The sequence below is a fragment of the Saccopteryx leptura genome, chromosome 9 (assembly GCF_036850995.1).
Source record: "Saccopteryx leptura isolate mSacLep1 chromosome 9, mSacLep1_pri_phased_curated, whole genome shotgun sequence".
In the NCBI taxonomy this organism is placed as follows: Eukaryota; Metazoa; Chordata; class Mammalia; order Chiroptera; family Emballonuridae; genus Saccopteryx; species Saccopteryx leptura.
Genome location: NC_089511.1, coordinates 9874839 through 9892393, shown reverse-complemented (window position 1 = coordinate 9892393; position 17555 = coordinate 9874839). Strand labels below are relative to the sequence as shown.

The 17555-nt window shown below is 54.7% G+C and overlaps 1 protein-coding gene across 3 annotated transcripts in view; it reads right to left on the bottom strand.

The window, feature by feature from the left end:
• NLRC5 (NLR family CARD domain containing 5) overlaps positions 1-17555 on the bottom strand; it is a 92555-nt gene that overhangs the window by 25163 nt on the left and 49837 nt on the right. For 2 of the 3 annotated variants that reach the window (XM_066348510.1, XM_066348511.1), the window contains exons 15-27: positions 16662-16751; positions 15606-15674; positions 14288-14356; positions 13486-13569; positions 13025-13108; positions 11542-11631; positions 10733-10777; positions 9691-9780; positions 8774-8857; positions 5713-5796; positions 4048-4137; positions 3798-3860; positions 1215-1301 (exon numbers count right to left, since the gene is read on the bottom strand). In XM_066348510.1, coding sequence (XP_066204607.1) covers positions 1215-1301; positions 3798-3860; positions 4048-4137; positions 5713-5796; positions 8774-8857; positions 9691-9780; positions 10733-10777; positions 11542-11631; positions 13025-13108; positions 13486-13569; positions 14288-14356; positions 15606-15674; positions 16662-16751 — 1029 coding nt within the window. Of the gene's footprint in view, positions 1-1214; positions 1302-3797; positions 3861-4047; positions 4138-5364; positions 5464-5712; positions 5797-8773; positions 8858-9690; positions 9781-10732; positions 10778-11541; positions 11632-13024; positions 13109-13485; positions 13570-14287; positions 14357-15605; positions 15675-16661; positions 16752-17555 lie in introns of those variants that run through there. The other variant, XM_066348512.1, reaches the window with a different exon arrangement.

Here is a 17555-nt window from a genome sequence, read left to right as displayed (position 1 = left end):
TAGCTTCCACTATCAGTTGGGAGCGCCATTTTGGAACAAGTGTAAATTCAGGAAAAGGATGGTTTGGAGGATGCATCTACCCAACCGAGTTCCTCTTTTAATTTGCCAATGCAATATCGGAAATTGCACTCGGATACTTTCTTACTTCCCTGAGTTGCAGCCCTCTGTGGTGTTAGCTACAGTTTAGAAACAATATAACTAGAAACAATGTCTGTCCTGCATCTTCGAACTCATTTTGTCCCTGATTATGACCCTTTTGAGGCTTGTTTAGTTCATCTTTTCCTGAGAAGCTGTAAAAATTAGTTTGTCTCCTGAAGCCCCTTAACAATCTTTAAAATAAAATAAAAAGCCTTCTACAAAGAAAAAACAACAACAGAAGAGCTCAATGGCATATTGCTTATTCCTCTTTCTTTAAAATACTTGATTTTCATCAGCCACATTTCTCTTCTTGGCTACATCACAACAGGAATTTAAGTTTTGTGTACACAGCTCGCTTTAACGCCTACAGGCCCTAAGCGGAACTCCAGACAGCTGTGAAAAGACCTGCATTGAACTAGCTGTGTGACCTTGGACAAGTCCTAAGCTTTCTGACCCTCAGCTTTCCCGTGTATAAAGTGGGGATAATAGTATTGAGGTTCATTGGAAGGGTAAAGAGAATATCTCAAGCTAAAGACCTTAGAACCACGGAGAAAGTGCTCAGCAGCTATTAGCTATTATTATTTATTATTTTTCTACCTGTGCGGGGACTGCACTATTTGGACACCTGAGACAGGCCACACAGATCCCATTTCTCAACAGCAGGAAGGCTCCTGGGTCCCCACCCAGCCAGCTCCAGACTGTCCTCAGGCTGAAGCGTGTGGTACTTTCCACCCCCTGCCAGGCAAACCCACACGTGGATCCTTCAGGGTAGCGCCCATCAGCCAGCACAGCTCCGATGCCTTGAGCGACATCAGGCCAAAGGGTTCCTGTGGCCCTTTTTTGAAGGACTTCTCAAATCAGATCAGGGGCACACTCTGAACTAGCTCCACCATGGAGGGAGTGTGGGGGGTGGGGGTGGGAGGGATAGAATGGGTACAGGACACCCGCGCGCGCGCACACACACACACACACACACACACACACACCACCACCACTACCACCACCACCCCCTCTGCCAGTGCCACCCAGGGGCGCCCTCCCAGACTTCTCTTCCTGCTCCCCTTGTCCCTACTTACTCCAGCTGGCTGAGGTCCTCACACATCCTCAGCAACTGGCACAGCGGCTCCACGTGCTTCTGGCCGAGGCCGCAGCCCGTGAACCTGCTGGAGGAGGGGAACGAGCGGGGTTGGGGCGCTGAGCCACTTAGACCCGCTCCGCCCCGGTTCACCCCGGCTGTGGCCTCCCCCAAGCTTAGACTCTCTGGGACTTTCCAGCACCCACCCCTCCCACTCCCCCCACAGCTGATCCCATCTGGCACCCCATGTCCCCTCCAGGGAGGTGGTTCTCAAAGGGGGAGCTTGCTGAGATGCCGAGTCTGGGAACTCGGCCCAGACCCACTGAGTCAGAAACTCCAGGGGCAAAGCTCTCCAGGTGACCCTGATTCAAGCTCCGGTGGGAGAGCGACAGCTCTTGGTGTCATCGGAATAAACAGACACAGACGTGGGCGGGCTGGGGGCAGGGAGGTGGGGCGAGGTCTGCTTTCGCGGGGGTGTTACTGACGCTAGAATGAAAAGTAATAGTAGATCTGCCTTCGAAAGGCCTACGATCAAACTATATAAATAGAGAAAGGAAGAGTTTGTGACCAGCCCTCAACTGAAACAGAGAAATGAATCTTAAAATCAGAAAGTTCCTAAAATCAATATTTCAAAATTTTATCACTGTCACTTTCCTTCATGGTTTTTCCCAAGGTCCCATTTTTAAATCAGCTCATTCTTTTAAAGTCACTTATTGTAAAAGGAAACTGTGCTGCTCCCTCAAAGGGACTTTCCCCTTGCGCAGCACCAACAGACCGTAAGCATATGAACACATGGGAGCAGAACACCATCAGAAAACCCCAGCCAGACACCGCCACCTGCTTCTCTCCTTCTTAAAAAAGGGAGCTTAGTGTTGGAGGGGTGTTAGAGCCATGCTCACATGCGACTGAGACCTTCTTGCGCTCATAAACAGAGGGAATAATGACCTTACTACAGATTCAAGGAAGTTGAACTACTCTGCCCAACCTCCTAAAAATCATCCCACCCTGGTCTCTGTCCTACATTTATTTTTAATTAAATGAGAAGTAGGGAGGCAGAGACAGATTCCCGCGTGTGCCCTGACCCAGATCCACCTGGCAAGCCCCATACTGGGTGATGCTCTGCCCATCTGAGGCTGCTGCTCTGTTGCTCAGCAATCAAGCTATTTTAGCACCTGAGGCAAGGCCATGGAGCCATCCTCAGTGCCCATGGCCAACTTGCTCCAACCAAGCCATGGCTGAGGGAGAGGGAGACAAAGAGAGAGAGAGGGGGGAGGGGGAGGGGTGGAGAAGCAGCTGGTTGCTTCTCCTGTGTGCCCTGACCAGGAATCAAACCTGGGACTTCCACACTCTGGGCCGACGCTCTGTCCTACATTTTAGAAACCTCTCTCTGAGTTAGAAATATCAAGGCGTTCTAGAGGTCAGGGTCATGTTGGACTTGGACAGGAGTTAAAAAAATATGGCCAAGGCTCCCTGTTTGTGTATGGCTTGCAAGTTAAGAACAATGTTTCCATTTTCAAATGGTTGAGAAAAAAAAAAAGGAAAGAATAGTATAGTTCATGACATGAACATTATATGATACTCAAGTTCTAGTGTTCATATATCAGTTTGATTGGCACGTAGCCACCCCCATTGCTTATGAATTGTCTGTGCTTTTAAGCTGCAACAGTCACGTAGCTGCAACAGAGACCATATGGCCTGCAAACCCCCAAATTTTTGCCATCTAACCCCTTACAGAAAAAAAGCTTGTCTGCCCCCGGTCTAGGAGTGCTGTAGGACAGCCTGGGTTCAAGTCCCCAGCTGCACCCCTTACCACCTGTGACATGCAGCGACTGCAGCTGTGGTTTCCAGAAGGGGATATGCCTAAGGCTCTCAGAGTGGTGCCTTGAAGATGCTCAACAAATATCAGCTCTTCTGTTTATTATTTCAGGGCTGAGGACGCTGAGGTGCAGCCAGAGGGTCCGAGGCCCCTCGGGGCGCCAGTGCCATCACCTTGTTATCACAAATGTCATATCTGCATTCCAAGGTCACCCTCCAGCCCCATTATCCTGCTTCCAGTACAATCGCTGAGCCCTTGTCCCCCGGGCAACCAGAGCACTGGTCCAGGAGTCAGCAGGGCAGGGCGCTTGCACCTGGGACACCCCTGCCCTACAGGATGTCTCATTTAATCCTTGCAAACGCCCGGCAGCCTAGGGGTCTCCCTTCTCCAGCTGCAGACGCTGAGGACTGGGGAGGTTAAGGAATATGCCGGAAGTGCCAGCCCCTTGTGGACCTGGGTTAAAGCCCGGGTGGCAGGTTGTGGAGTCCCTTTTCTTGAGGTTAAGGAATATGCCGGAAGTGCCAGCCCCTGTGGACCTGGGTTAAAGCCCGGGGGGCAGCTTGTGGAGTCCCTTTTCTTGAGTTCTCAGTTCTGGTCCAGTCTGTTGCTCATTCCTTTGCCCTTGACAAAGCCCGGCTCTCTCTGGACCCCTGCTTCTTCATGTTGGAGGAAACAAGTCCCCTGGCAGATCCTTCTGGGGGAATGCTCTGCATGTCTACTCGTCCCCAGTACCCGCTGGCCACCAGGGCATGGCCCCGGGCGACTTACCCACAGCACCCGCCTTTCTGCTCATTGCTGGGCCTGAAGTGCAGGGTGACATCATGCAGGGACCTGGAGCACACAGTACCTGGGTCAGCCATCCTTGGCCACAGCCTCAGGAGGCCCCCAGCAGGCCCCTCTCCTCCAGAAGCCGAGCCTCTGACTTGGGCCCTGCTTCCCCATCCTGCCCCTCACAGCCGGCAGACTCCCGGCACAACCCTCCCAGACGAGCCCCAGCCGTCCCGGGGGCGCTGCCCACCTGAGGTCCACCTTCTGAACCCGTGGGCACAGGCTGAAGAGGTGAGCCAGCAGGAAGGGGCTCTTCGGGGACAGCGGCATCTGGCTCAGCCTGAGAAGGAGAGGGGCAGGGCCCTAAGGCAGCAGATCGGAGCCAGGCTAGATCAGCGGGCCAGGAACCGGGACAGGCTGGAGGGGCGGGGAGCGCTGGCTGGTCAGCACACAGTAAGGAGGAAGGCAGGGGCTCAAGAGGGACAAGCAGGGGCTCAAGCAGACTTGGGTGAGCCCTGGTTCTGCTTACTGGCTGCGTATCTTGGCACGAGTCATTCAAGCTCTCCGAGCCTCAGTTTCCCTACCTGGACAACAGGACTCTACTCACGATATACCCTCTTTGCAGGTGTCGTGAGATTTGATGACATCAGCTGTGCACACTGCCCGGCCACTACCCACGCTTGCTCTTACTGCATTGTTTCTCCCTAACACAGACTTGGGCGAGTCTTGCTGGCAGGGAGTAGGATGCTCCTGCCCTCAGTTTCTCATCCTCAGCACTACAGAGATTTGGGGCTGGCTAATTCAGCGTTGCTGGGGGCTGTCCTGTAGGACATTCAGCAGCATCCCAGACCTCTCCTCACTAGAAGCCAGGAGTAGCCCACCCCCACCCGCACCCGCACCCCCCACTGTATCCACAGAAGTGCACAACTACGGTGGACTGAGTGCCACACAGTGTCCGTCCCAGCCACGGTCAGGCTGGCCACCTCGTCCCAAAGACAGATGAGGTGTTGTGGGTGGATGCTGTGTGACTTGGGCAAAGAGAAGTCCCTCTCTGGTCTGAGATTTCATACCTGTTTATTTTAACCTGTCACCTTCTGTGTCCAAAGAAGCCCTTCCAGACCCGTTCCCTCCTGGCAGGATAGGACCACATTGGCTGCCGTTGGGGGGTTGGCGTGAGCTCTGCCACACTTGCCCATCTCTGGAATGTCACTGCCACCCTCTCCCCCAGAACTCAGGGCCACTGGATGTGATGTGAGCCATCTCAGGTGTCCCAGAGAACCCTAGCATTGGAACTTATGTTGTGGTTATCATATGAATGATATGATTTAATTTCCTGCTGTATTTTTCCATCTCGGCTGCAGCTAGTCCCCCTACCTCCCGCTAGAAGACTTAAAGTAAACCCTTTTAAAATTCTAACCAGTCTGAGCTGGAATTAGAAAACAGAATTTTAAATACTTTAGGGGATGCTGTTAAGTTCCCCTTTTACGAAGCTGGAGGGTGACCTTTAGAAAATGGCGTGCGGCACACACACAACCTACCCTGAAAAGTCCCTTTCCAGGAGCAGGTGACTCTCCCGTGGGCGGGGAGGAGTCCGGTAGCCCACCTGTCACAGGCCTTTCAGAGGTCAAGGTGCTTTTAAAGCAACTGTCTTGTTTGAGTCCCATCCCTGGGGGAAGGGTTGGGGAATATTAATCCCATTTATCAGACGAGAAAACTGAGGCCCAGAGGAGTCAAATAACCCCCTTCCCCTGAAGGCTGATCAAGTATGAGGAAAGAGCTGGAAGCAGACTTGAGCCCCCAGTTGTGACAGATACAACAATGTCACAGCCCAGGAGAAGGAGGGCGGGGAGGGCGAGGATGGCTTCACCACGCAAGAGACTCAGGTGGGACCCAGAAATGGGGAGACGGGTCTTACTGCAAGAGGCTCAGCTGGGGGAGTCTGGGAAAGCGCTCCAGCAGGGTGTCCAGGCTCCGGTCGCTCAGCTCCACCTGCGACAATCTGTGGAACAGGACATCTGAATGAGGAAGGTCTTGGGGACAGCACGGCCACGCAGCCGGAGCTTCTGGGGGTGGCTCCAGAGGCAGGGCTGTGCCCCGCACTTCCCTCTGAATGCCAGGTGCTCGACTTCTCATGGGGGCGGGAGGAAAAGGAAGGTCACGCGTCTTCCCGCCCCCATGATAAGTCAAGCACCTGGAAGGAAAGGAAGGAAGGTCACGCGTGTTCGGGAAGGAAGGCGCGCGTGTTCGGGAAGGAAGGTCACGCGTGTTCGGGAAGGAAGGTCACGCGTGTTCGGGAAGGAAGGTCATGCATGTTCGGGAAGTGCTGGGTTATGCCAAATGGGTGATCTTTGACTTCACAGGAAAGTGCTTTTGGAAGCGTTGGCAGCAGTGCTCAAAAGAACCCCCCCCCCCCCCACCAAAATCTAAACCAGAACCAAACCAGACACAAAAACAAAAAGAAAATACTGGAAGCAGCCTGGAGGTCTAGGGAGGCTGCGTACCTCACGGCACCTGCCAACGGTGGAGGGTGAGGGTTAGAAGGCACGACTACATCATAGATGTACAAACACTGTGAGAGACAGACGCCCACAGACGGTAAGGGACAAGGAAACATTGATGGGTATTTGATGATTTTAGTATGTTACAAAACAATGTTACTATTTTGGAGTCTTAATGATTTTGATTAAATTGAGTTTTAAATCCTAGTTCTAGAAATCCTCCCTCTCTCTCTCCCTCTCTCTCTCGCTCTCTTCCCTCTCCCTCTAAGAAGCCTAACCTTTCCTTGGAAGATCAGCAACCCCGGAGGCAGCAGAAGGCAGTAGCTGGACTTGAGCCATGGGCAGGCTCAAGAGAACATCCTGATCGAAGTTATGTCTCAGCGCCTGAGCCCGAAGGTGGAGTCGGTCGACCCCCTGGCTACTTTTTATGACATTGGACAAAGGGACACTGGAAAAGACCTCAGAGCTGTCTGTCCTCAAGTCCCAAAGAAATGATTCATGACCTTTACCTCGCCTCCGCCGACCAATCAGCTCCCAGCACGTCCCCAAGCCCCTAACCCTCCGTGTCTCGTGATTTCTGTCCTATCGAGTCTGTGACCTACATGCCATCTGCGATTTCCACTTTTGAGTGTTAGCTTCCGGTTCTCCTGGATGGAGCCATTCATAATAAAACAGCCAATCCTTCTCCCCTCAGTCCCTGGTGTCTAGTGTTCAGCTCTGCCAGATGGACCCACTATTTCTGTTCTGGGACAATATTGGTTCTGTGGTTATATTAAAAAACAGAGTACTTATCTTTTAGCTATGTATACTGAAATATCTACAGGTGAAATTATAAGGTGCTTTGAAATGACGTGTGTGTGGGCACGTGTGTGTGTGTGTGTGTGCATGTGTGTGTACGTGTGCGCGCGCGTGTGTGTGTTGGGGCCATGGCGTGACGAATTACAGAGGTAGGGAGTGGGAAACTAAGACTCCATGACACCATTCTCTCTGGTTTTCTATATGCTTGATAGTCTCTATAATAAAAGTATTTTTTTAATTAAAAAGTAACTTTATAGCAATAAAATCTGATCATCAAGGTCAACATCAACGGTGGTAAGTCAAGTCCATGGCACACACCCCATGAGAAAAATCGTTAGATGAACCCAAATTGAGGGGCATTGAAAACATCTGACGAGTACTCCTTAAAACTGTCAAGGTCACGAAGGACAAAGCAGGACTGAAAAACTGTCACCGGCCAGAGGAGGCAAAGGAACTCGGTGACTGAGTGCACGTGGGATTCTGGATCAGAGACAGGGCTTTTGTGGTGACACTGATGAAATGGGAATGAAGTCTGGAGTGCAGTTAATAGCTCTGTACCAAGGCTGGTATCTGCGTGTGACGAATGCACCCAGCTAACGAGTGATATTAACAACCAGGGCCTACGGGGTGAGGGAATCAAGCCTCACGTTATTCTAACATGAAGGGTGCAGTCATGTCTGGATCTTCCAGGAAAGCCACGATGTACGGCCCAGACACAAAAGCTCGGTGCAGGGATCGGATACAATAAGATCCTGCGTCTCTTAGTAACATCGAAAGCCCCTCCCTCTGGGTGCCATGTGTTGGAACTTGTAGGGAGGCATGGAAGGACACATATCTAGTGATCAACGTGGATAAGCTTGTTACAAGGGCCAGAGGGCGTTTGAGATGGGAGCCGGGAAGAAAACAAAAACAAAAAAGGAACAAAATGGAAAAACACATTTGGTGTGATGTAAAGTAAAACTGTAGCATTCAGCTAGCCCAAGACGGCAACCAGGTAAACGCTGAGCATGCAGAAGGACAGGGCGTAGGAGGCCACAAGGACAATGACAACATTGATTTGATGAGCGGAAGGGGTTGTGTAGGGGAGGCGGGTGTCCTGGCTTGCTTTATTTTAAGGTAACTATAATAAAATGACAACAAAAGGAGAGGCTGACTGTCCACTTTGCAGAGGACAAAGCTGAGACCCAGTGAGTTAAAGCCCAGAGTCACCCTGCTTGTGGGTGACTCAGTCAGGACTCCTAATCCCAAGCCCAGGCTCTGGTCACAGCCTCAGGTGTTCTGGATAGGGCCACTGGTCACCCAAAGGGGGGGATGCCCAGAAGAGAAGCCTTCAGAAGTGACAGGCCCAGTGGGTGCCAGTCAGGGGGGCTCTGGTGGTGGGCGGGGCCGACTGCAGCTCTTGGGTGCCCGAGTCTAGCAGATGGGAAAGGTGGAACCCCAGGTCCAGCACAGCCCCTCTCCGTGGGAGGGGGGGAGGGGGGGGCTGGGCTTGGGGGGCAACAAGGCCTCTATCAACGGGCCTGGGAACTTCCGTGGGGTCAGGCTACAGGAACTTCCGTGGGGTCTGGCGGGAAGGAACCAGAAAGGACTCACTGGGCTCTAACAAAAGCACCCCTCCACCCCAGGTCATTGGGTCGATGCCCACATTGTGCCCTGTGGGGCTGTGTGCTCCTTACGTACTTGACCTCCAGGGGCCCTGGGCACTTCTCCAGAGTCTCACAGAGGTGGGTGAGGCTTGGGGGCTCCAGCCGACACTCCCTGAGGCTGAAAAGAGGCGGTGGGCAGGGCAGGGGGTCAGAGAGGGCTCAGGGCCCTGGGGCTCTCTGTTTCTCCTGGGAACCCTCCTCCCCAAGCCGCAGGCTGCAGGCTCCTCCCCCACTGGGCACACTCCCCCCCACCCGAGTCTCCCGGAGCCACTGTTCCCCCCCACTCTGACCCCGCGAGTGCTCAGCTGCCCTCCTTCAACCCCGAAGTGCTCCCCACTGAGTCCTGCTGAGTCCAGGCCACCAACACCACCCACCTGGACCACTTTAACACCCTCCGGCCCTCCCCTCTTCCTCCCCTTCCATCCTTCTGCCAGCATCTTATCTTCGAACAGGGCAAACCCGACCAGGGTCCCTCCTGTGCTGAAAGCCCTCTGTGGCTCCCATTACCCTTCGGCTAAAAGTGAAACACCTTCCCCAGGGCCTTGCTGGGCTCCAGGCTCCCTGTGTATGCTCCGGCCCCACTGAGAGCCTTCCCACAGCCACGCTTTCATGCCCCAGGGCCTTTGCACAAGCTGGCCAACCTCCTGGACACCTCTCCCTCCTCCTGGGGATAACCCTGCTCAGCCCCAGCGTGGGTGTCTCTGTGCAGGCGAGGAAATTGAGGACAGGAGAAGGAAGGGGCCCGGCTAGCGTCCCATAGCCCCCCGTGGGGCTATGGAGTTGGAACGCTGGGCCCCGTCACCAGTCCTCAGACTCACCCTCTTTCTTTTCCCTTCTCCCAAAGTCTCTTTCCTTCTCTCCCAATCTCTAGCCCTAAACTCCTAGGCTCCCCTCACTCCCCGAGCCCTCCCCCCCATTGTGGTTACCCCCAAACAAGTGGGTAAGGCGTACCAGAGGCTCCTGGGGATGCAGCGCTGACCAATCCCCAAGAACCGGGCTCCGGCGGGCAACTCCGGCAAAGAGCCACCGGCCGGCAGATTCCTGGGGTGGGGGGAAGCATTTTGAGAGAAAAGTTTAAATCATCCACATTGGCAGACGAGACTCAGCAGTCAGGGTTGGAAGGGACCCTTGTGACAATCAAAACCCTCACTGTAAGATGGGGAGACTGAGGCTCTGGGAAGGGAAGCCACAGTGAGAGAGACAGCAGCTCACACCTGTTTGGTGGGGGGTGCACCACACCAGGTTAGGGGGAGCCAGGACAGAGCCCACCTCGCTCTGATCACCAATGTGGCCCTCACGTGACTTCTGTCTCCCTGTGCCTCTGCTTTTTCGGCCTCAAGAACCCAGAGGGTCCCCAGAAATAGATACCCTAGCCCAGGAAGCAAGATCACTCCCTGCCTGGGGCCTCCCCTGGTTTCAGACGGGCCACCTGGTATGGCAATGCTTTTCCTGCCCATGGGCCCGCCCACCATGAGGTGGCTCTAGTGCTTGCCAACCTCCCAAGCGAGATGGGGGCGCCCCACCAGGGGGCAGCAGGGAACATCTGCGGAGAACTAACTGTCGCTCCTTGTTTACAGCAAAGATGTGGAAACTTTTTCAGAGCACCAACCAACGGTTCTTGGCTTCTCAAATGTGACCCTCAGGGTGTAAAAGGGCAATGACTCATAAGAAGCTGAGTCTGCGGACGTCTGCAAAAGTCCCCCCCTCCCCGGTCTGCCCCCCTCCCCGGCCTGCCCCCCTCCCCGGCCTGCCCCCCTCCCCGGCCTGCCCACAAGCAGCGCTCAGCTGGCTCGCACCCGCTCTGCTGCGGTGTGGCTGGTCCGCCCCTCCCTCCATCTGCACGGGCTTCTTCCGAGAGAGATTTAAGGCAGCTGATTACTGCAAATTTATATGGAGGGGGGTTTACTCTAGAGCTGACTGTGGTCAGCATGGGTCTGGGGGGGGAGCTCCTGCAGGACATGGGGACCTCACCCTCAGAGCTCCCTGTCCTCACCTGGCTCTCCTGTCACCTCTCAGGATGACACGTTGGCCCTCGAAGCTGCAGGCAGAGAGAGGAGGGAGCGATCAGAGAACAGGCGAAGGGCCCACTTCCCAGGCAGGGCCAAGAGAGCAGCCTGACCAGGTCCAGGCAGGGCCTGGAGGGCGGCCCGTGTTCTCAGCAAACACTCCAGGAACTAGACTGACCAGTGCTACATTGATTAAGGCACGTACAAAGCAAAACAGCAACATGGCTTCCTCTGATTCTCACACTGAGACAGGGCGGTAAGGAGGTATTCTTACCCCCACTATACGGATGAGGACACTGAGGTGTGGGGAGGCCCAGCGGCCTGCTCGGTGCTGCAGAGCAGGGAAGTGCTGAGCCTGGGTTTGAACCTGGCCTGTCCGCTAGCACGCTGTCCACTCTAGGGAGGAGGGGAGGAGTGGGCAGGCCCCCCGCAAAAGTACGATCTGCACTGCATGACCGAGCTGCGTGGCCGGGGGATGGTTCCCTTCTATGGTCACATCAGCTCCAGAGACCCCACAATGAAAATGGGACCCCCTGAGTCTTCAACAATCACAAGAAAGTTCCCAGTTTTCTTAAAAGTCTCCCAGGACAATCCAGAGAGTGAGTAAGGGAAGGATTGTGTCCCATAAAGAAATCTAGTGTCCCTGGGGCTATATTCATCCATCCATCCATTCATTCATTCATTCATTCATTCATTCAGCAGACACCCATTCACGTGCACACAGACCAGGCCCTGAGGATGCTACATCATGGATGCGGCCGACGGTGGGGCCGCAGGGACCCAGAGGCTCACTCACCTGACGTCCAGGTGGAGAACCCACGGCACCGTAGAGAAGCACCGGGCCAAACTGAACACCGCGTCCAGGGACACGCCGTTCTCACTGAGGCTGGAGAATCGCAGGAGTGGTGTTGACAGGGGTCACCCAGGACTTGACACACCCTCTTTGTGGTCAGAGCACCGGGGCAGGGGAGGGCTGCTGTCCCTGAGTCCGGACGATGACACTCAATGACCCCTGGACGGTCAGAGCACCTCATCCAACTCCCCACTTTGCAGATGGGGAAACTGAGGCCCCTAAAGTTCCCCCTGTCTGTGATGAATGTGGGGAGTGCTTCGGGCACCTGATAGAGGAGGGGTGGCACCCAGTGACAAATAGAAATGGAGGGATCCTTTTGCTCAGAAAGTGGGCACAGAGATTTTCCTTTGCTTCATAGTCTGTCAACTGGTCATAGTGGGTCTTATTTGCCACTTAATGACACACTTCTTGGGAAGGGGATCCTGGTAGGTGACTGCAGACTGGTACAGGCCCTGGGTCACACCAGGTGTTCACAGTATCGGGAAGGTCACATGGGGATTTGCCCCCAGAGCTCCAATCAGCATATCATTTGCCTGCAGTAGTGAGGCCTTCCTCCCCACCCAGGGGCGGGCCCTGCACAGCTGCTGAGGTGACCTCTCCTCCTTCCCAGGATCCCAGAGTGACTGTCGGGCAGGAAGGGCCCTCAGGTCACAGCACTCATTCTAAGGTTGTAGACATAACACCCCCTCTGTAGTGTACGTGTTAACTGACTGGGAACCAGGTGCTCAGAGAGGTGATGTAACCTGCCCAAGGTCACACCGGGCACCTAGGGTCCCTCTCGCCAGGGATCGCCTCACTTGGTCCCAGAAGAGCTTGGGGGAGGACGGGATGTGGGAGCTAGGAACACAGGATCCTTGCAGGGCCCAGGAACTCGGGCCTGCTGCAGGCACAGTCTGGGGGTTCCTGGCCTCCTACCAGAGCCTCCTCCCACACTGAAAATCTCCCCTGTCTCTGCCAGGCGCTCAGAGACTTCCAGATGCCCTGGGGCACCCTGCTTGGGTGTCCTGTGGGGTATAAACCCTCCCTGCCTACCAGCCAACACCCCATCAAACAGCCCCTCCCTGCACCCCAGGGCCAGAATGGCTGCCAGCCATTTTGCTAACCAGGTAATACCTCCCACCATGCTTCCCGTTCCTCAGGTAACCTGGGCCTCCCAGAAACGGGCTGGGGAAGCGAAACCTTAAACCAGAAGCTGGATTGCTGAGTCACAGAGGCCAGTCTCTATTTTAATGAGAATCATACCATTTTCTGAGCACTTACCATGTCCCTGGGCCAGGCAGCTGACATGCATTTGCTCATTTACTCTTTCTGATAATCCCAGGAGGGAGTGGGATGAGACAGAGGAAGAACCCCACCCCCACACCTCCCAGATTCCCTCCTTCCGCTGAGGACCAGCCTCAGAGGCTTTGCCCAGGCAGCTACTCACTTCAAGGACAGTAGAGCGCCCAGCCTTGGGAGCCACCGAGCCAGCTGGGCCACACCGTCATCCCCCAGAGCATTGCCTGATAAGCTGGGGTGGGGGGAGCACAGGTTAGCGGAGGGAGGGGCGGGGAGGGGCGGGGACTCTGTCTCTCCATCACTTTTCTCCTGAAACTGGGACCCAGCCCAGGCTGCCAGGCCAGAGCTTAGCAGGTCACACTGGGTCAGCTGGGGTCTCCCCCAGGATTCTTATCCTGAGGTCTGTGACCCCGAGGTGGTCGGAGGTGGGCTGCAGAGGGAGTCAGATGTGGGGGATCTGTATTCTAGGGGGAAGAGGCACAACTTTCACCAGATCCTCTGAGAGGTTCCGGGAAAAGAACTGCTGATCTCTATCTTTAAAAGCAAAACAAACCCAGCATCCAGGGCCTATGAGCCCCACCCCGCCCTCTCCCAGCAGCAGCCACTCACTCGAGGTGGCTGAGGCGGCGGCTTCCTCCCCACGCCGTGCAGAGCTGCTCTAGGTGCTCAGCTTGCAGACCACAGTGTGTCAGCCTGCAGGTGGGGGGCGGGGGAAGAGCCACATCCCTGCAGCCCCGCCCTGCCCAGCCCAGCAGAGGCAGGAGCCCCCTCCCAGGCACACAGGTGGAGAACGAGGCTTGCAGGAGAGGGAGAGGGACAGGGACACATCTGGCACTCACACAGACAAAGACGGACCAACACACCACACACAGATGGTCACACACAGGCAAGAACAACCAAAGTCAGAGAGACACACAGAGAGAGGGAGACCAAGGTGAACAGAGAGAGAGATGAGAGAGAGAGAGAGAGGACAGATGCATGTGCGTGCGCGCGCACACACAGTGCTAGAGGCGGACAGACAGAAAAGGGCCACAGAAAATGAGACAGACAAGAATTGAGAGAGACAGAGAGGGAGAGAGGTTCAGATGGACAGAGAATAAGAGAGAGGGCCAGAATCCAAAAAGAAGGGGCTGCAAGCTTCCCATCCTCTGTGCCCAGTTTCCACAACCCCACAGCAGCTGGATGCTGGGAGCACTAGGGGAGGGGGACCCCTGAGAGGGCTGGGTGACTGCGGGGCTGCCTCGTGAGCCCCGCCTGCTCTGGGCCGGGCAGGGGAGGCAGGGAAGCCAGGCCTCAGCTCCCGGATGGCAGGTCGTGTCAGAGAACACCGGGGGTGGGGCCTGGGGACAGGCTTTGTGGCTGAAGGGAGGAGGTTGGAACCACACCCAGGACCTGCAGGCCATCACTGTACCTGATCTGTGGGGGGCGCCGGGGCAGCTCCAAGGGCGTCTGGAGCATCAGGCTGTCCAGAAATGCAGCCCTGGGAGGCACACAGCACGGCCAGGCTGAGCAAACGCCTCATCCGCTGTCTCCAAGGCACCTGCTCAGCCTCCCTTCCCACCATCCAATCTCTCTCTGAGCCTGGAGACAGTCAGACCTTGCTCCCCACTGGGCTTCCCTGCCTCCTGGCTGTGTAACCTGGGACAAATCACTTAGTCTCATATGGGGGAATGTATATGAATTGCTTTAGTTTGGCGCTTGCGCTCAACTAGTAAGTGCTCAATTAACCTTGGCTGTTACTATCATTAATCATCATCATCATCATCATCATCATCATCATCATCAGTGCCTTCAGAGATGTCAGCCTCAGCTTCAAGCAAGCTTTCAAAAGCTCAGACCCGGCCCTGGCTGGTTGGCTCAGTGGTAGAGCGTCGGCCTGGCATGCAGAGGTCCCGGGTTCGATTCCCGGCCAGGGCACACAGGAGAAGCGCTCATCTGCTTCTCCACCCCTCCCCCTCCCCTTCCTCTCTGTCTTTCTCTTCCCCTCCTGCAGCCAAGGCTCCATTGGAGCGGGGATGGCCTGGGCGCTAGGGATGGCTCCTTGGCCACTGCCCTGGGCGCTAGAGTGGCTCTGGTCGCAACAGAGCGACGCCCTGGAGGGGCAGAGCATCGCCCCCTGGTGGGCAGAGCATCGCCCCAGATAGGCAGAGTGTCACCCCCTGGTGGGCATGCTGAGTGGATCCTGGTCGGGCGCATGCAGGAGTCTGTCTGACTGTCTCTCCCCGTTTCCAGCTTCAGAAAAAAATATATAAATAAATAAAATAAAAAAAAAGCTCAGACCCTATAGAAGACATTGTAGGTGGACACTAAGGAGCAAAGAGCTGAGTCTCTGCATATTTGCTGGGCTGGGGTAATCCAGGAAGGCACCTTAGAGGAGGCAAACGCTCTCTAAAGGGTTCTCATGCCAAAGGGAGCCAGAAGTTCTGACCGAATTCAGAGCTATAGCCAGGCGATCCTCTGGGTTTAGGCCGAAGGGCTCTGGTCTCTCTGGCTACCTCACGCCTGCCCCAGCATGCCTGAATCACAGGACTCTCTGCAGACACCACTAGGGAAATGGGACCGCAGTCTGGCCTTTGACCCTCCCCTTTCGAGCTGCATTCCCCTCTACGCCCGCTGGCTTGCTGAGCCTTCGTGAATTTGTCAAGGTCCCCTAACAGTTGAGTGGCACTGTCCAGCTGCAAGAGTCAGGGAGGGGGTGGCCCTGGCCCGGGGTGAGGTTGAGGCCCCACCTCTCCTGGTTCTCTTCCTGCTCCTCCAGCTCAGGGGCAAACGTGAGGACCACAGTTTTGTGCACGAGGCTGCGGAGAGAAGAGAGGGAGAGGGCAAGAGGTTTATGGGGTCCCTCCCTGTTGCTCCGTATCGTTCTTTAGCCCGACCTGAAGGGACCTCTAAGAGGAGGGACCCCCAGCCTCTACCTGAAACCCCTTTCTCTGAGCCTCCCCCGACTACCTCTGATTCGTCACAGAGGGAACTTTATGGGCCTTAGTTTCCCCATCTGAAGTCTTTCTTCCACAGAGATTCTACAGACTGATCAGCCCTCGTTTCCTGGCAAGTCCTTGAAAGAAAACTTCAGGTTGTAGTCTCTCTGGTTTGGGCCTCAAGCTGAAACTCTCCCTCTGCCCGCTGGTGGGAGCTGGGCACCTCACTCAGCAGCGTGGGGTCACTGCCAGGTCAGGGCAGACACTGAGAATCCACATGAGGCTGTAACTTACAGCCTAGCGTCCCTAACCTCGCCTTGCAAACTGAATGTTATGTGTGTCTTTTTCCCATTGCAAAAGTCATACTTCATCCCTGCGCAGAACTTAGAAAAAATAGTAAAGTAAAAAGAAAATGAAGAAAAGTCACCCACGATCCCTTCCACAAATCAATGACCACTGATGACATTTTGGAGTGGGTCCTTTCAAGTCTTTTGTTTTTTTTAATGCAATGAATGTTCTCTGCCTCCCCTTAAAAATGGGATGAAAATGACAAATTCTCTTCTAAAAGTTAGGTTTTCAAGGGACAGATATAGCAAGAGCAATAAAATGTTGATAATTATAGGTGGGAACTGGGTGTTCATTATACCATTCTCCCCACCTTTGAGTATGTTTTAAAAGCTTTATTATACAAATGATGAGTTAAAAATGTTGCGGTTACTTCCTATCCACTCCGTACTAAAACTGCAGTCACTTCACAGTGTTATCAAGTTCTTTTCTCGGGAGGCAACCAGGACTTTGAATGATGGACAAACCCAGGAGCCCTGGGCTGGAGGAGGGAGTAGGGGACAGGTGTCCTGGCGAGCTCACCTGATGTGCAGGTCTGCCAGGGTCCGACACGTGCTCACTGCCCTCAGAATGCAGGGCACCCCGGCCAACGAGAGCCCGTTGTCACTGAGGCTGTGGAGAGGAGAAGGGACGCTGAAGTCCCCAGCCCCAGACAGCTCCAGCCTGCTCCTCTGGGCTCAGCAGCTGGCTGGCTGCCACTCTTGGCATGTCCTGGGTCCTTAGCCAGGGTGTCTCAAAGGATTTTGACCCATGTAGCTGAGCCAAGAGATGAAGGACCCCCTTGCTCCACTCAGAGAACAAAGTTTACTGTTCAAGACAGGTAAGCTGACAAGAACCAGCTTACTGTTTTTTGTCTCTTTGAGCCTTAGTTTCCTGGTAGGAAAAGTAGCCATCATTCTAAGTGCATTTAACAAGTGGGGAAACTGAGGCTCGGTGACGTTAAATTACTTTCCCAGGGTCACAAAGCTACTAAATGACAGAGCCAGGACTTCAACACAAAGCTAAGTCTCCAAACCAGTTACCCACCCTCAACACTCCCCACCCCAACCCACACTTGCCGTTAAGACCCCAACACATTGACCCAACACCACCCCCTACTCCATACTGTGCAACATGGTAGCACACCCAACAGCTGAACACCCTTTCTTTCCATCCCACCACCCCAACACTGTACCCCCACCCTAACGCACCACTTCGCACCCCAACATCCCAATCCAACACCCCAGCACTGCCCATCCAGCAATACCCCAATGCCACACGCCACCCCCCCTCACCCCACTCCACCCCAGGGCTGTTGTAAGGACAAACTAGAGAACACTAGCCACTGATGTACTAGGGACACATTCTACACGTGCCAGGGGCTTTAAGAACTGGACCTAAGTGGCTCGTGCCAGAGGCAAAAGCCAGGAGGGCCGA